The sequence below is a fragment of the Brachycentrus maculatus genome, unplaced genomic scaffold, assembly GCF_059751285.1.
Source record: "Brachycentrus maculatus isolate JH-2025_06_01 unplaced genomic scaffold, ASM5975128v1 h1tg001040l, whole genome shotgun sequence".
NCBI lineage: Eukaryota > Metazoa > Arthropoda > Insecta > Trichoptera > Brachycentridae > Brachycentrus > Brachycentrus maculatus.
The window spans coordinates 25,375-43,648 of NW_028281751.1; the positions used below are offsets into that span (position 1 = coordinate 25,375).

Genomic DNA, 18,274 nt, shown 5'->3' on the forward strand with positions numbered 1-18,274 from the left:
AATATTTATCTGTATTTATGCGGTTTCCCCCTGAAAGTTGGAGTGTTTAATCATAATAATTTCATCCATTTATGTAGCCATTTTCTGTCGTTTGATAGATGTACATAAAATAAATATTTTTGGATAACAAGATTGTTGCAACTCCGTTGCAAGATTTATATTCGAGGTAGGGCTTGAAATGAATAATCAATTGAATTGACCGAAGAGGTTGGTAAAACTTTTAATCAGAATTTATTTATAAATTCGTATAAGGCTTTTTATTGGTTGAATTATATTTCCTACACTTTCCTATGCCTTTTAGGAGTTAAAAATCGGAGGCATTTTGGCATTCCAGATATGTAGGAAGTATTGAATTTGACATTACACTTAATTTATTTAAAAATAAAAACACAAAATAGATTAGTTTGTACTGTAAAATTAAACAGTAATAATTTAATATTACTTTTAATTTATTTAAAAATAAAAACACAAAATAGGTCAGTTTTTACTGTAAAATTAAACAGTAATAATTCAACTTTATTTTAAATTTTCACATCAATTGAGTGAAATTAAGACGAAACGTTGTGCTCAAAAAATATTTCAAACATCAATGAATTTATATTTTAAGAACAGTTCAGCACTCAAAACCCCTCCCCCCAGAACATTTATGTTCCCATCGTACATGTACATCTAAGTGTTCTTTTTATTTCTCTTAGTCATTCATTGAAATGTTTTTTTTTATCGAAAATAAATTAATTTCAAAACTCTTTTTTGAAAACTACTGACCTACCTAAATGAAAAAAAGTGTTGCTGGCTATTGAACATAAAATTTATAGCCATATAATTCATGTTGGTATTGTAGAAATCTGTAAGTATACTCGCGACAAAATTGCCGGATAAGAAAGAGACAGATGGAGTAGCATAGAAAATGAAAATAGCGAAAATGCCGCTGCAAATACAGAATGCGTTATTGCAGGTAAATTTATCTCGTAATTTATGGAATTTTGGAGGAATTTTTAAGAGTGTTTTATTTTTATTAATTGACCGAAGAAATTACAGCCATTTTTAACCTGTTTTCGTCGTGTTTAGCGCATACATATAGCTTGTCATTTTAGGTTGGGTATCTATAATGACAGCTTTTATTTGACAAATCCACCAAAGTTATTCTGTTCACGTTTATTATTATTATACGGAAAATCAATAAATTTCTTAAATGGTATAAAATTTTACTTTGGTTTTAGTAAAAAACTAAATTAAGTCGTCATTGTCAGATATAATCATTGTGTAAATGGTGCGTGTATTTTCTGTTTTAGAATGCGGTAGAACCAATGCAGGTGGATGGGCCGCCGGAAGACAACGAGAATAATGAAGCCGAAAGTTATATTGTAGAAAATCCTTCCTTGGATTTAGAAGTTTACGCCAGCTCTTACACCGGTCTAGCCAAACTGTACAGGTTAATGTACATCGCCGATCACTGTCCGACATTAAGGCTCGAGGCTCTGAAGATGGCTATCACATACGTCATGACAACCTACAATGTGAACCTTTATCAGACGCTCCACAAGAAGCTGGCAGAAATGATGGTCGGGCCGAGCCTACCTGACATAGCCGCGCAATCTACCTCTCAAGATGTCCCCGCTCTAGATAACTTATGGATAGAAGCTAAAACCAAGAAAGCCGCTCTGAAGTTAGAAAAGTTAGACACCGATCTAAAAAATTACAAATCAAATTCAATAAAAGAGAGCATTAGAAGAGGTCACGACGACCTCGGGGACCACTACTTGGACTGCGGCGATCTCTCCAACGCCCTCAAGTGCTACTCCCGGGCCAGAGATTACTGCACCAGCGGAAAGCACGTCGTCAATATGTGTCTTAATGTAATTAAAGTCTCAGTTTACTTGCAAAACTGGTCTCACGTTTTAAGTTATGTTTCCAAGGCGGAGGGCACTCCGGATTTCAACGAAGTCCACGGGAAGGATTCGAATCAAACCATCCTAACGAGATTAAAATGTGCGGCCGGGCTGGCGGAGTTGGCCACCAAGAAGTACAAGTCGGCCGCCAAGCACTTCCTGGCCGCAAGCCTCGACCACACGGACTTCCCCGAGCTGCTGAGCGGCAGCAACGTGGCGCTATACGGGGGGCTGTGCGCTCTCGCCACCTTTGATCGGGCCGAGCTCCAGAAGCAAGTCATTTTCAGCAGCTCCTTCAAGCTCTTCTTGGAGCTCGAACCCCAGTTGAGAGATATTATTTTCAAATTTTACGAATCTAAGTACGCTTCGTGTCTGAGGCTACTGGACGACGTGCGGGATAACCTCCTGCTGGATATGTACTTAGCACCCCACCTGCCGGCGCTGTACACCATGATCCGGAACCGCGCCCTCATACAATACTTCAGCCCCTACTTGTCCGCAGATATGCGCAAGATGGCTGGAGCCTTCAATAGAACAGTGAGTGCGCTGGAAGACGAACTCATGCAACTCATTCTAGATGGACAGATACAAGCTCGGATAGATTCACATAACAAAATATTGTACGCAAAAGATGTTGATCAACGTAGTACCACATTTGAAAGGAGTCTCGCTGTCGGAAAGGAATATCAAAGAAGAACATCCATGTTAATACTTAGAGCAGCGATGCTTAAAAGCCAAATACATGTTAAGGTTAGTAAGAAATTCTATTTTGTTTTACTTAAAATCTCTTTGTATTCACAGCTGCAAATTTCCACAATTATTTTCATGATTTCTCTTGCTGATGTCCCGCTCCTGCTAAGTGTCCTGGAAATAATTTTTAAATGACAGACAAACGACTTTATTCCTCAAATCTTATGCCATTTTTATTATGTTGTTGATGTGCAGAATTAACACATAGTTGATTCTTCGTTTACCAGGATCATTTTAACTGGAAAGCAGCTTAGCCGGAATGTTGAAGAAGAAAAAATGCACAAATCAATATAACATAACTTACAAGAGAAATTCTTCAATTTATTTGCATCTGCTGCAACAAAAAATCGAGGTTGTTTTGTAAAGTATTGCTAATATCAAGTGGATTTATATGAGCCGGTCATATGGTACGGGTCAACTATCACGCTTGAGTCAAAATTATTCTACGTTTTTGTCATTGAGTGCCTCATTTATTATTGTCATATTTTTAAGAAAAGTTGATTCTATATAACATTTTTACTATTATTTTAGGTTTTAGTTTAGTCTTCATCTTTATTTAAACTTCATTTAAGTTTTATAATAAGATGTCTTGCCATCATTTGTATTACATTTAGATCAAATAATACATGACATGCATCCTACAAAAACATAATCAACAACCCTCATTTCACATATCGCTCACTCCTTTCAAGAACGTCATAAATCAAAAACTTGATTTTTCAGGAGAACGTTTCTAAAGTTTAAAAATATAATACAATTTATTAAAAATAAATTTCAAACCACTATTGAACTTTCTTCTGTGCAACAGATCTTTTTAGGTAAAACCTGAAGGTTTTTTCTCCATTTGAAAAATATTTAGTACATTAAAAAAAATAATTAAACAATACCTTTTCTTCAAAATGCAAAAACAACACTTTCTGCCCTGTAGCAGGTAAATATTAAGTTAAAAATATGCCTCGTTTGCTGGGATATAGTACATTTTCTGGGCATTCCGAAAACATGCACAAGTGAAAATTGACGATTTTTGATTTATGATGTTCTTGAAAGGAGTGTTATGTACCCATTATCAACATTTTACAGTAGGTATTTAGGTGCCTAGGATATTTAAAAAATAATATAGTTACTGAGACCTGACAAGTATTTTTTAGAAAGCCTAACTTGTTTCCAGAATATGATACGAGAGAGCGGACCGCAGGGAGGTGAAGCCCCTGGATCCAGCACCAGTGTACCTCCACTGAACTGAAGCCGGCACTCGGCACACTCTGGTCATCTGTCTACCAATCTCTCTCATGTCGTGAGTGCTGTAAAGAAAATCATTGGAGAAAAATATATATTTCATGAGTCTCAGAACAAATGTGGATAATTCTATTCAACCCTAGATTCATAGTCATGTCTGGGACTATTCATAAACATTAATCTCTCAGACGGACACTTTCAGGATGGCAATTAAATTTTATTAACAATGAAGCTGACACATGTTTAATTATTAATAAAAGTGCATAAAAATCGTTATGTCAGTCTATCTATATGTGTGCCCTGGCAAAACCCACTGTGTCGGCACATAGGCCTGAACCCACTATGGCGTGCTATGTATATTTAAATATGTCATTTCTTCATAAACTGCCGGATGGTCACTTTCTATTTTTGATATCTTTAAACCTTAGTGAGGTCCAAAAAATAACCTGGAATATTAACCTTCTGCAGCAAACAGTATTTCCCCCAGAGTTTACTCATAATGGTCTTGGCAGAGAACGCACCAGGGCACTAGTTTTTATTTTTAAATAATAATAAAGCAAAACATGCATTTATTCAGTACACTTTTTACATAATTCATACATATTGTGTGGTCTGTCAGACAAACGTTTATGAATCAAGGATTATACATATTACAGTAATCGTTCATTGATTACTCTCTTTCATTTTGTTTAAATGCTATATTCATTTGACATAATTTCTGTACTGAAGAACAAAAATCTTAGATTTGTACATTTATATTGGAAAAAAATACTCTTGCTTTAATATTGTTCTAAAAGAATAATTCTGAATTTGAAACCAGTTTTATAAAACTGGTATGCTAAATTTAGAAATTGTTTATTAGGATTCATTTGCTAGAAAGTATCTTTGATTTTTCTGTCAGTTCTTGTCATTCTCATCGTATATTATTTATAGAAATTTTATTTCACATTCTGTGCTTTTGCAACATACATTGCATTATTGCATTAATGAAACCATTTTTTCTCATCATTATTAAGTTTTCCTAATAATCCACAAATGTGAATTGATATCGACATCTGTAATACAGAAAATTACAAATTCAAATGTATACTGTTTGTTATTTTTATGTCAGTGTTTTACAGACTTTATTTGCTCCATTGTATACCTCCACACTGCTTTATATACACACACACACACGCACACATATATATATATATATATATATATATATATATATATATATATATATATATATATATATATATATATATATATATATATATATATATATATATATATATATATATATATATATATATATATATATATATATATATATATATATATATATATATATATATATATATATATATATATATATATATATATATATATATATATATATATATATATATATATATATATATATATATGTGTGTGTGTGTGTGTGTTTATATCTGTAGTGAATTGGAAGAAAGGCACAAGTCTGTAACATGTACCACAGGACTTGTGCCCCTCCTCCGTGTCACTACAGATATAATATAAATAAAATAATATTTTATTTTTAATGTTTAGTTCACAGTACTCATTTAAAAATATTGGGTTAAACTTTTTGGGATAATCATTGAATTCAGAAGTAAATCAGCTTATTCTATTATCTTCTGTTGCAATTCAAGTATGTGCTTTATTTTTTATAAATGTGTTTGTATAAGGCAAATGTTAATAATAAAAAAATATCAAAAGATGATCTTACAGTTTGTATATTATAGGAGACATCTAGAATTGAACTATTAAACATCCATATTATCCGGAATGAAAACAGTACAACTTTTTGTCATAAAATAAGAATAATTATTATTATTATTATTATTATTTTATGACAAAAAGTTGTAGTGTTATCATTCCGGATAATATGGATGTTTAATAGTTCAATTCTAGATGTCTCCTTTGCAACTCATTTTTCCCATAAGATGAAATTTCAGTATATGTATTACAATTTTGAATTTAATAAATAGCTCCTTATTTTGTAAATTTGCACAACATTATATTTATAAAAAAAAATAGAAATTAATTTGTGTCATTAATATTACTGGAATGGTTTTTTGTGTAAAATCTCAAAAAGTTATTGAATATTTTAAAAGAATTTGGAAAAAGCCCTCTTGAAATTGGCCAATTTAAGAAAACATGGTTTTATTAGCCTATAAAATTATTTTCATAATTTTCTTTTGTCATTCAGTAAATATATTGCTTAAATTTAAAACTGCATATATGTATCCTCAAATTCTGTTTTCCATAGTCCACATCTGATCCTTGTTAGTATTTTGTGTTATTTTCTTTATAACATTTACCTTAAAAGTTTATATGACATGAGCATTCGTACATTATTCTGTATAACATAATTATATGATAAAATAAATGTTTTAAGATATGTGTTTGCTCCTATTTCTTTTCCTCGTGTTTTAATTCCCTGGTAGTCATATTTTACACTTTAAAATTTGATTGGTACTTGGTTAGTTATCACTCATTAATACACTATACATATTGTGGTACGGGTTTTTACACGCTTAACATTGAAATTCTTTAATGGCTTTGTGGTAATATCTATTTATTATAATGATGTTGGAAGCATCAAAATGTGTCATAGTAGGTTTTAAAAAATAGTTTTGTCTAAATTTACCAAGTAAAAATGAAATTAAAAAAATTATCAAACACTGTGTGCAACTTGGAAACAAATAATCTGAATTAAGCTTCAAAAGTCCAGACCAAATGGGTTCTAGAACAAAAGCGGCTCAGGAGTAGAAGGATGATGTGGATGGACTATGTGGAGGAAGACTGCAGCAGGATAAGAACAAATGAGACCTGGGGTAAGATTACAAGCGATAGGAGCCATTGGAGAGCACTTGTAGAGAAAACCAAGCCCTGAGGCTTGGTTTTCAGCCTTTTCTTGGTTGGCAGCCGTCTTCTCCCCAACACTATACATATACTGTAGACTGCCGAGATTCAGATTACCTAAAAAAAAGTGAATAAAACATTTATGTTTTTGTTTTGTTGACCAGTTACAAATTTCACAATATCAGACCAGTAAAATTATCAAGTTTGTATTTATAGGAAGAATTACCCATGTATTTATATACAATACATGGACAGGTGTCTTACTTAAAATGTGCAATCCGCTCACTCCTTTCAAGAACGTCATAAATCAAAAATCGTCATTTTTAAGTTGTGCATGTTTTCGGAATGCCCAAAAAATGTACTATACCCCAGTAAAAGAGGCATATTTTTTACATAATATTTACCCGCTACAGGGCAGTGTTGTTTTTGCATTTTGAAGAAAAGGTATTTTTTATAATTTTTTTAAATTTACTAAATATTTTTCAAATGGAGAAAAAATCTTCAGGTTTTACCTAAAAAGATCTGTTGCACAGTAAAAAGTTCAAAAAGTGGGTTGATATTTATTTTTAATACGTTGTATTATATTTTTAAACTTTAAAAACGTTCTCCTGAAAAATCTAGTGTTTGGATTTATGACGTTCTTGAAAGGAGTGAGCGAATACAAGTTACAACTTCCATAATGTGAATGTGATTGATAACAGTAAAAAATAAGTACACTTTATAGTATTTTACTCCACTCTAGATTTGAACAAAAATGTTTGTTATTATTTGTTATATAGAGGGCAAAATACGTGGAAGATATTCTTATTTCACATAAAAATTTATAATTGGGAGAATATGGAAGTGTTTGATTTAAAATTAATACATAAAAGAATATGGAAGTTCAAAAGTTCTAACAAACTTTAATTTATCATCCTGCTATGGTGTATTATTTAGAATTCTAGAATGAATCATTCAATCTTCTTATAAAACCATTAGCAAAAGATATCATCTGTTTTTTATATGGAAGACAATAATTATTATGATATTGAAAAATTATATTGGAGTTTTTTTCATCCAAAAAGTATGAATACATTTTGAAATTTATTTTGTTCTTATTTTATAAGAACCCTTTTTTATTACACTAAGAACATAATTTAATTTTTACCGAAGACTGACCGGAGCATTTCGTCGTAACGTAACATGTTACGATGCGAGCATTCAGGCAGTCAGTACAGCGAGCCAAGCGCTCCACCCATAGTTTCGGATGCTCGCCGCGAGCAATGTTATGACGAGATGCTCCGGTCAGTCCTCCACCTTTTGATGAATATAGGCACAATTTGAAAGGGATTAATTAAAAATACAGTTGGAGTTTGTGTATTATTAATTTGTTATAACAGTGATTAAAAATACTAAAATAAAATATGACGTTTATGTTTTTGAAAAAACGCGCTTTTATTAATTATCCGATTGCAGCGCCATCACTTTAGTCGGCCATTGAAATCCGCGTATTTGGCCTGTTGTCAGTCCCGAGAAATATTAAACGTAAAAATGGCCTGCAACGCCTCAAAACTACCTCTATTTAGAGCTATTTCGGTAAGTTTAATAATTTCATTATTTTTTCAGGAACTCGTCATAATTAAGTCTTGAATATTATTTGACATAACTTATATCACTAAATCTGCTGGCCTGTTACATAAACATTAAAAATCTGTTGCCTTAAGTGATATTTTGTGTATTTATTTATTTTCTCTTATGTTCGTTATAAATAACAGTTAAGCTATCCTCAATTCATCAAAATATACTAATATTTATTGTAAAAAATAAATCAAAAATACATTGGTATTTTAGGTTAGGTATCTGTCTATCGTCTATATCTTTAAAATATGATCTGAAATATGTCTATTTCATCTTTCAATATAACTTTAAATTGTCATGTATTTGCCTTATTTATTAAATTTATTTATTATTGTTTGCCTATGATTATCCTGTGTGAAGGTTTGTGAGTATTTGAGTGGTATCTTTCACTTTATAACATGTTTTGTGAGTTTTTACGTAATATCTTATATTTTATAATTGGTGAAATATTTCCAGGTGAGGAGTTTCGCATCAGCTCAGCCATCACAACAAACAGCTACAGGGAAGGCACCAGTGGGCATCTGTTCAACTGTCCTGCAGAACAAAGTATTTGTTGCTGCTTTGGATAATGGAGCTCCGTTGGCGCGCGTTACCATTGCATACAAGTAAGATCTATTTGTTTTACTAAGATATTTCGCCAAATTAAATTGTCACCTACGTTATCAATGTCTAGTGTCAGAAGGTAGCAGCTATACATATTCATAAATAAGCTAGGGTTGCCACGTTTTTGAAATATTCAATCGGGACACCGGAATGCCCCCAACGTCGCCTGTATTCAAGGGTACACACCCTAGGTGGGGTTTAGAGTATTTTAGATCAGTGCTCTGCAACCGGTGTGCCGTGGCACACTGGTGTGCTGTGAGCCGGATACAGGACTCGGCTGTCCAAACTCAAAACACAGTAAGAGACATTTTTGTAGTACATTTTTTTGGCATTTTTGGGCTAAGTAGATTCCTGGTTATTCTCCCTTTCTCTAAAATGCCTTCAATTTACTTCTAGGGGTGGTTCGAGGTATGAGCCAGGAGATGAGCCTGGCCTGTCTCACTTCCTCCGGACTGCTGCAGGTCTCGGTACTGCTGACTCCACAGCGTATGGTATCATGAGGAACCTTCAACAGTTCGGTGCCAACTTGTCAGCCACCGTCGACAGGGAGACTATCTGCTACACCCTCGAGGTATAATAGATTTTAGATCATTTAATAATTCTAATCACCCGGGTTCATTTATATTATTCAGTAAAATTTCTTTTGAATGAGGTTACATGTGGGATTTAGAAATGTATCCATCAATGTTAACACACTAAGGACGGGTATTTTTTACCCCTGTGAAGTGCTGGCGACCGGATTCGATACTTGTGTGCATATATAGTTTAGACCTTAATAAAGAAATTGATCCATAATTTTCATAGAAAAACATTTAACAATTCCTTCTTTTCTGACTTTGAAATGAAACTGCCACAAGAGGTAAAAATACCCTTTCCATATTTAAGCATCAATCATCCGAACGGGTAGAAATACCTTTCCCATCTTAAGACGTTTGTGCACTACACGGAATTTTACCGTCCGGCACTTCAGTTAGCGTAATAAAACGATGATTGGCTTGTGCTTTTGTCCATCTTTCTTCGGATCGGTGCTCTTGATCGGTGTGTGAACGCGTTGCGCGTAAATTCGATCACGCTAAACTGTCGTCGCTTTTATTTTTCAAAACCGGACTGCCGGACGGTAAAATTCCGTGTAGTGCACAAGCTGCCTTAGTGTGTAATATAATGTATAATTTATATTATTTTTGCAGTGGATAGTCTTCTCTAGATGTAAGAAAAGATGTTAAAACTTAATCAACTATAAAAATTTCGTAAAATGAATTATTGGCATGAAATAATTACATTTACAGTAAACCATAACATATATTTCTTCAAAAGAGATTTGTTGAGTAGGGTTGCTAAATTTACCCGAGACCTTATCAATAGATACCCATGACAACTCGTAAATTTCTTGCCTATGAAAGATGTGAGAATTCTCACTCCTTCTTTACGTTTAACATAAAATGACAAGTTTCTGAATCGCCCAGTACTCTGCAAGTACCCACCATAGACTTAATAATAATTATTTTTTCAGGCTACCAAAGATAAAATTGAAAGTGCTGTAAAATTCTTGAATGATGTGGCCTCAAAGCAAGTATTCAATCCATGGGAGTTTGACGAAGTAATCTCCCGCATCAAGTATGAAACTGCCGGACTAGCTCCTCAGGTAATATTCTATTTAATATGCTCAAATTCGAAACAATAATTCAAACTACCATGTTACGATGGGATGAGTACTAATTTTGTGAGATATCATAGTTATTTACATACATTAATATATCTTGTAAATATGCTGATGAAAAACCTTAAATTTTTATAATTGTATCGCTATTATTCAGAAGATCAGGTTCAGAAAGAGTCAAGTTGTGATTGTTGGTATTGCAGTAAACTTTTCTGCCTACTTCTGCTTCAATTTGATTTCTATTATAACAAGGAATTTTATTCAATAAAAATTGTTCTGAAAATCATTTTATATTTTTAATATTTAAAGAAATACCGAAGACGAAATTAAAAATGAACTTGATGTTTGAACTTAGTTAATGGAATAACTCATATATTAACACTTTGCTTGCCTATCACACGGATCCGTGTATCATACGTCTAGCGCCTGGTGCCCACTACACGGATCCGTGATCGCGCCCATAAACATACAAACGCGTCAGTGTTTTGCGTGCACTGCTGGCGAGAGTTAGATACACAAATCCGTGTGATCGGTATAAATGTGCAAAAATACCGCAAAAAAATTACAAAAAATTAATTTAATTGGTAATAAAGACATAATAATGACACTTGTTACTACTGGAAATAAGAAAAAAAAACTGGCAATTTTTAAAGAAATCACTTCTGTTTTTAATACTGTGAACGTGTTAACTCATGTAATTATTATCATTTGATTTACCCTTTGACTGAAGAGTTTTAATGGTGATTATACATATTTGGAAAAAGGGTAGATTTTTTATTTGAAATACATGTTTTTGAGATATTTTCGAATCGTACAAAATAATACTGGCATTGGGCGAGAGTCCAATACAGTCCATATACATAGAGCTCATAAAATAATATGGTAAAATCAGTTTGGGCTTTTTCTTCACCGGGTTGCCTTTACCAGGTACGGTGAAATCTCCAAAGGCCCATTTTTTTACCCGTATGTGGATGGGCAAATCAGGCAAACGGTTAATGCCATTTCTACGTATTATGTTTTCCATCTATGAGAGCCACTATCTGTTTCAGATGTAATTATGTATATCGCTCACTCCTTTCAAGAACGTCATAAATAAAAATTGTCAATTTTCAGTTGTGCATGTTTTCGGAATGCCCAGAAAACTTAATAATTACCCGCTACAGGGCAGAGAGTGTTGTTTTTGCATTTTGAAGAAAATGTATTGATTAATTATTTTTTGAAATATACTAAATATTTTTCAAATGGAGAAAAAACATTCAGGTTTTACCTAAAAAGATCTGTTGCACAGTAAAAAGTTCGATAAGTGGCTTGATATTTATTTTTAATACATTGTATTATATTTTTAAACTTTAAAAACATTCTCCTGAAAAATCAAGTTTTTTTATTTATGACGTTCTTGAAAGGAGTGAGCGATATGTTTCCATATTACTTCTGATTTGTACCACAAGAAGTGGCATAACAACCTAGGAAGACACCGTCAACATGCAATTGAGAAATAATTTTGTTTATTTTGGTTAAGATTTACAGAGTTATAATGAGATTATTTTTAATTTTCCAGGTTAGAGCCCTGGATCTATTACACAAGGCCGCTTTCCGTCGCGGTCTGGGTAACTCCCTGTTCTGCTCTCCCCGCCGGGCGGGCAGCGTGTCATCGGAGTCCCTCCAGCACTTTGTCTCTGCCAACTTTACGGCTGACCGTTGCGCCGTCGGTGTGGCCGGCCTGTCTCTAGATAGGGCTGTGGCCGTAGCCCAGACCATCTGCTTCAACCAGACCAGCAGCGGGCAGGCCTGCCCCTCTCCCTACAAGGGAGGAGAAGTCAGGTACACACTGGTCAAATATCTCATTATCGTACAGAAAAAAACTATGACTTTAAATATGTTGAGTTTGGCATTTGGCAGCTTGCATCAACACAACTTTGATGAAATTTTGACTAGAGCTAATGACACTGTGTAATAACTTAGATAACCGCCATCAGCATCTGAATAGGAGTAAAAAATCTGATAGCTTAGATCGCTTAACATGTTTTATTACTAAAATCTATGCTATGTAGAAATGCGGACAGTAATGTAAACCATTGAACTTTTCCGATTATGGTTTTTAAAATAACTAATATTTGATATATAAGTCGTCAAAATTTTAAATTCATTTATTGGCTCCAATTGATTTCTGTGTACATCCATGAATATAACATTTTTGGATTATGTATTGTAAATTAAAATCATTATAGTTTGTTGTTTTTAATAGCTAGATTCAACCATATTTTCCTATCTAAAAAAAGCCTGAAGGACCTCCTGGTGATGGACCGCTATCAAATATTAACTTGATATTACTGTCTTGCCAGGAAGGAGATGGGAGGAGAGCTAGCCCATGTCGCGCTGGCAACTCAGGGCTCCGCACTCACTAGCGCCAAGGATGCCATCGCCCTGTCTATCCTAGCCAGAGGTTTGTACCCTTAGATCTTCTTCTTCAAACCCTTATCCCCACCCCCATGGTGCATAGGGCACTGCATCATATAAACACAGTGTTATCTTGATTGTTAATAGATGAAGGAAAGGTGATCAGCCCTCCGCTTCAGGTACCAGTCCAGGGTAATATTGAATAAATATTAGAGTGAAATAATCACTTACAGCCTTGGCCATAAGTATTAGGCACCCCCTACAAAAATGTTTTATGTCTTTAAATACTACGATTCTTGGAATTCTTGCATTTTTTTCAGATTGTATCGTATGTCAATGGATTTTACCTACTACTTATTATCGCTATCCCGACCTACGACAGTTAGGGGCGTGGATTATTTAAAAACACTCTTTTTACTACATATTTTCAAGGGTCAGTTTTATATGTGAAATATTGCTCTCCAGTTATTTTAATCAGTGAAAAAGTGGAATTTTTTTGTACTTTTCATTTAAGCTTTCATTATTTTATATTAAAATAAAAATAAAATGATTTGAGTGAAACTGAGAGGTCTTAATTAGTATTATTGAATTCAGAAGTGTTAACCTAGGTTAAAATATCTAAAACAAATTTAATGCTCCCAGTGTGCGAACAAAACAAAAATTTAAAATTTTTTGCATGGGTGTAACAGTTGAAAGGTTAAAATCGTCATTTATATGACAATTTAGTTAGTTTTTGAGTTTTACAAAATTATAACATATTTCATACTTGTAAAATAGCCATTATATCTGAACACCAGTTTTCAAAGTGCCTTACTGTGCCATTTATGTAGTGCTATGTATGCAGTAAGCATACTGCAAAATTGATCATGTAAAAAACAAATGAAAAGAGACATGAAATAAATAAATAATTTAGATTACGAAAAAGTTTAAGACCTTATTGTAATGTCACAGCAATATCACAATTGATTTTAAGAATTCAGTACACTCAGACCTCGCTTTGCGTCGTTTCACTTTGCGTTTTTTCGAAGTTGCTTCGTTACTGAATTAATTAATTAATTACTCATTTTTGCTGTGCGTTGTTGTGTTTTCGAATTGTGTTGTTTTTTTATTATTATTCATAGAATCATTTTTAAAAATTTCTAAAAGGTAATTTCCCGTTTTGTAAATTTCAATTAGCGTTGCGACCCCGAAGTGGGGTCTTAGTGTATATTAAACCTGCATAATATTCATACATTTAAATGTATTTATCTCGAATTACTCACATGGACTCTGTTAGCTCTCACAGTATACACAAGATGGACGTTTTGTTTTATGAAATTAATATCCTTTCTATTTTATAGCTCTCGGAAGTGGACCAAAAGTGAAATGGGGAACAGATGCATCTCCCCTTGGTGCAGCTGTGGCCTCCCAGCTCGGCGACATGCCATTTGCCGTAAATGCATTTAACATTTCCTACTCCGACGATGGCCTATTTGGAGTTCTTATTTCTGCCCCCAAGTGCTCAGCAGGAAAAGTAAGCATTTTACATATAAAGCATTAGAAATGTCATTTTATATCACGGTTTTATACCATAAATTGGAGACACGAATTGTCATTTTGTTTTAGATACCAGTTCTAGAAGGTATATCGAATAAATAATTAACTGAAAAAGTTACTTAATTGTTTTGTGTTTTTTTGCACGCATTGGTGTGTATTCTTAAATATTTTATTGAACTTGTGTGAGGGAGAACCTCGTTATTTAGACATACCCCTCAGCAATCACCTTTTCTCAAGAAAAAAAATTTGTTTGGATTTTTCCAGACATGATTTTCCTATGTTTTTTCCCATTGTCCTATTTTGATAAGCTGTCCAATACATCAAAGGCATAAGAGATGAACTAAACCTTTCATTCTCGCAACTCCATTAGCTCATAGGAAGATATTCGACCCTCTCACTACATAGCAAATTACTTCTTATCTATAAGGTAGTCAGAAAACTGCATATGAACCAATAAATCAATTATGGTGCACAGCGAGTCTCCAACATTAAAATATTACAACGTCACCCAAACATAGCATTTTAAATATCCTATGGTTCACCAGAAACATGACTACCTGAAAGAGAAGGCCGGGAAATTGAGTGGAGTACATATATAAAACAACTTACAGTATTATTATATTATTACGTGTGGTGGTTTTATATACGTGGAGTATATAAAACCACCACACCAACCACCTAGCAACCAGCCTATCTACATCAGTGGCCACACAAGACGGCTAAAACAGTTTTTCCAGCCGATACGCAAACCAAGTTACTTGTTTTACAATGAGTTAATACTTTTTTCAGGCTGTTCAGACCGCGGCCAAGGTCCTCTCAAAGGCCTCGTCGGTGGGAGCTGATAACCTGAAGCGTGGACGCGCCCAGCTGCTGACCGAAGTTCTGTGCATGGGAGACACGCAGTACGCTCAAGCTGAAGACCTGGCTCTCCAAGGCCTGCTCACCGGGGGACTGAACAAACCCTGCGATGTCGCAGATATCATCTGCAAGATTACAGACGGCGAAATCAACAATGTAAGAATTGCGTACCTATTTTGCTATTCTTATATATTTATTTAAACTCAATCTAATATAATAAAATGGTGGATCGGAATAGTGCAGCATTACCGTGAAAGCACATCACATGCACGAAACTGGTGTCTACCATAGCATTAAGAAGGCGCCGAAATCAACAGATTCATTAATAAATGATAGGACTGATTTCTGCTGGGGAATATAGGTTCAAAAGTAATAGTGATACATTCAAACTTACTTTTTATAAATATGTAAAATTAATTGATGCATTTTAAATAAATAAGCCCAATTGAGGTAATAAAATGACAATACATTTTTTTTTAAATAATTTGATAGAATAAAGATAGCTCATACAGTATGATTTGTCGTGTAAAAAAGGTAATTAGCATCTTTTCATCCCGTCATACATTGTTCCATACATCATTAAAAAAATCTCAGATTTCCCAATAAATACTATAATTTGAATAATATCTCATATATGTTATAGATTCCTAAACTGCGTTAAAGCATCTGTTGTTTTTTCATACAAAGTAAGATGGAAGTCTAAGCGTTTCAGGGCTTACGACTTGGCATTTGGCTGGCTTAAGCTACTTTTACGTGTTTATATATTGATATATCATCCATGGGGTGAAAAATCCATTTTCAGAATAAATAAATAAAAAATTGTGAATAACATCTTCCCCGAATTACAATTATTTTACTTTTTACAGGTTGCTAGCAAAATCAGCAGAGGAAAAATGTCCATGGGAGCTGCCGGCAATCTTGTTAATGTGCCATATGTGGATGAATTACAATAAACTGTATATCTGTAAATATACCTGCTTAGTAAGAAGGCACAATAGTTAATTTTATTTTTAAACCTTTCTCCATCTTATAAAGGAATGTTGCTAGATTGATGTATTTCCGAAACACATTTTAATTTTACTATTAAAATGTATGCTGTAGGATGAAAATATTCATGTGATTATGTTGTATATTGTTAAAATAATTTATTGTTCACATCTGAAATAAACAAATTATTAATAACCACGTTTTTTCTTTCTTTCGTGATTTCCATAACCTATTACACAAAATGTTTGGGAAATAAATTATGGAATTAAAACACAGTTTTTGTTTACAAAAGATTTTTGGTTGGTTGGAAGATATTGCTTCTTAGCAATAAGCCCGCTGATGTAATATTTTTTTCTATACATGAAGTAAAAATAAAATGCAAGCTTGCTTGTACACAAATAAACGCACTGAACCTTTTATATCCAAGCGAGTTACATTCATTTCAGATAATCCAATTTGTGTTATAAAAACATGTTAAATTTCATTTTCATCTCAAAACACAACCCATGCTTACAATTGTGATAAACTAAATATAAAATGTTGATGTTTCTCCAGTAAGTTCTTTGCTTTTTTTATTCAAACCGGTTGGTGTGCTAAAACTTTTATGAAAAAAAATATTGTTAGGTTAATAAGGTAATATAATGAAAATACATTAGTTTTATAACAGGTTGTTTATTAATCACATATTAAACTTAAAACAGTTTAAAACATTGTATTGTAAATTGTCTATTATTTCATTCAAATTCAAATCAAACTTCAGCTTCTGTCAACAACATATTTGGTATTCCTCGGACAATAGGGAACTCTCTTCCAGTCTCTGGACAAGTGAGGGATCCTTCGATAACTTCGACTTCCATCAAAACCCTGTGTACTTTTTTGAGAAACCCTTCATCTTCCTCGAAATTTTCAACAACTGTTTTGGGGAGATCTTCGCTATAACCGAGACTGTCTGCCGCGTTCCATAAAACTGGATAATCTAATTTCGGTATGAATCTGCATATGAAATCTGGATTAAAAACTACTTCTGTCACTTTGCATTCCTTAGCTTTGATTGTGAGCGGATAGCCATTAATTACACCTTTGACACACTTGGAGGTCAGCATATTATGGGTTATGAGCTTCATATTTGTTTGTAATTTTAAGATCAATATTTCAACAAAATCAAAGAACACGCTACAATGCGGTAAACCGCACAAGAAACGTCAAAGTCAAAAAAGTACATCCGGATTCCATAGATTATTCTGTTGTGCTTTCTAAAGACAAGTTGCTCTTTTTCTAAAAATATCTATGGTCAACTAAAATAAATTAACCGGTTCATGAAAATGGCAAACCCGATTCAATAACCCAGCTCCTTCACGAACGAGTGAGTCACTTCCATTTGTTTTGACAGCCTGAATGATTCGAATAATCCATTTGTTTCAATAATATTCGGCTGTTCTTCGGTGGGTTCTTCGATCACTAACTAACCATCACGCCGCTTCCCCGCAAGGATAGGCAGAGAGAATCGAACGCCACATCACTCTGTCTTTGCAAACATTCTTCGTCTCTTCTACATTCATGCATCTCCTCATAAATACCCGACGATTATTACGACTCCTGACCCGGCCGCTTTCAAGTATTTAACATACCTGTTTGTGCCAGGTTTTCCTCGGTCTTCCTCTGCTTCTTTTCCCAACTACATTCGCCTCATAAATTTGTTTAACCGTTCTTTCTTCACTCATACGTTCCACATGTCCAAACCATTTCAACACACTTCCTTAATTTTATCGATAATGCTTATCTCAGCCATACATTATTTTCTTATTTCATCATTCGAACATCTATTAAACATCGTTTTGCCACATATTCGTCTGTGGGATCGCATTTCGACTGC

General features: G+C 33.7%; 3 protein-coding genes across 4 annotated transcripts; 2 read left to right on the forward strand and 1 right to left on the reverse strand.

The window, feature by feature from the left end:
- The first annotated feature begins 855 nt into the window (after nt 1–855).
- On the forward strand, nt 856–4,145 carry LOC148299627 (COP9 signalosome complex subunit 1b-like). 2 transcript variants are annotated; one of them, XM_088275867.1, is made up of 3 exons: nt 856–955; nt 1,293–2,639; nt 3,808–4,145. In XM_088275867.1, the coding sequence occupies exons 1-3, from the start codon at nt 908–910 to the stop codon at nt 3,880–3,882; spliced, it is 1,470 nt and encodes a 489-aa protein (XP_088131993.1). In that variant the 5' UTR covers nt 856–907; the 3' UTR covers nt 3,883–4,145. The 2 variants fall into 2 exon arrangements, with proteins under 2 accessions (XP_088131993.1, XP_088131995.1); XM_088275869.1 differs by having other exon boundaries at nt 857–955; nt 3,788–4,145.
- A 4,075-nt stretch (nt 4,146–8,220) lies between these two features.
- LOC148299628 (cytochrome b-c1 complex subunit 2, mitochondrial-like) lies at nt 8,221–16,596 on the forward strand. Its single transcript, XM_088275875.1, has 9 exons — nt 8,221–8,321; nt 8,820–8,968; nt 9,363–9,537; nt 10,477–10,608; nt 12,182–12,444; nt 12,966–13,066; nt 14,361–14,533; nt 15,346–15,570; nt 16,281–16,596. Exons 1-9 carry the CDS (start codon nt 8,277–8,279, stop codon nt 16,365–16,367), a joined length of 1,350 nt encoding a protein of 449 aa, XP_088132001.1. The 5' UTR covers nt 8,221–8,276; the 3' UTR covers nt 16,368–16,596.
- A 467-nt stretch (nt 16,597–17,063) lies between these two features.
- On the reverse strand, nt 17,064–17,627 carry LOC148299629 (multifunctional methyltransferase subunit TRM112-like protein). The gene has a single exon (XM_088275871.1). It carries the CDS (start codon nt 17,523–17,525, stop codon nt 17,151–17,153), a length of 375 nt encoding a protein of 124 aa, XP_088131997.1. The 5' UTR covers nt 17,526–17,627; the 3' UTR covers nt 17,064–17,150.
- Nucleotides 17,628–18,274: the final 647 nt, after the last annotated feature.

Excerpts from the sequence above, each read along its gene's own strand:
- LOC148299629 (XM_088275871.1), bottom strand. The coding sequence starts at position 17,525 with ATGAAGCTCATAACCCATAATATGCTGACCTCCAAGTGTGTCAAAGGT.
- LOC148299628 (XM_088275875.1), top strand. The coding sequence starts at position 8,277 with ATGGCCTGCAACGCCTCAAAACTACCTCTATTTAGAGCTATTTCG. Across the intron at positions 10,609-12,181 it reads CTGCCGGACTAGCTCCTCAG|GTTAGAGCCCTGGATCTATT; the intron begins GTAATATTCTAT and ends TTAATTTTCCAG. Across the intron at positions 14,534-15,345 it reads CCAAGTGCTCAGCAGGAAAA|GCTGTTCAGACCGCGGCCAA; the intron begins GTAAGCATTTTA and ends TACTTTTTTCAG.
- LOC148299627 (XM_088275867.1), top strand. The coding sequence starts at position 908 with ATGAAAATAGCGAAAATGCCGCTGCAAATACAGAATGCGTTATTGCAG. Across the intron at positions 956-1,292 it reads TACAGAATGCGTTATTGCAG|AATGCGGTAGAACCAATGCA; the intron begins GTAAATTTATCT and ends TTTCTGTTTTAG. Across the intron at positions 2,640-3,807 it reads AAAGCCAAATACATGTTAAG|AATATGATACGAGAGAGCGG; the intron begins GTTAGTAAGAAA and ends ACTTGTTTCCAG.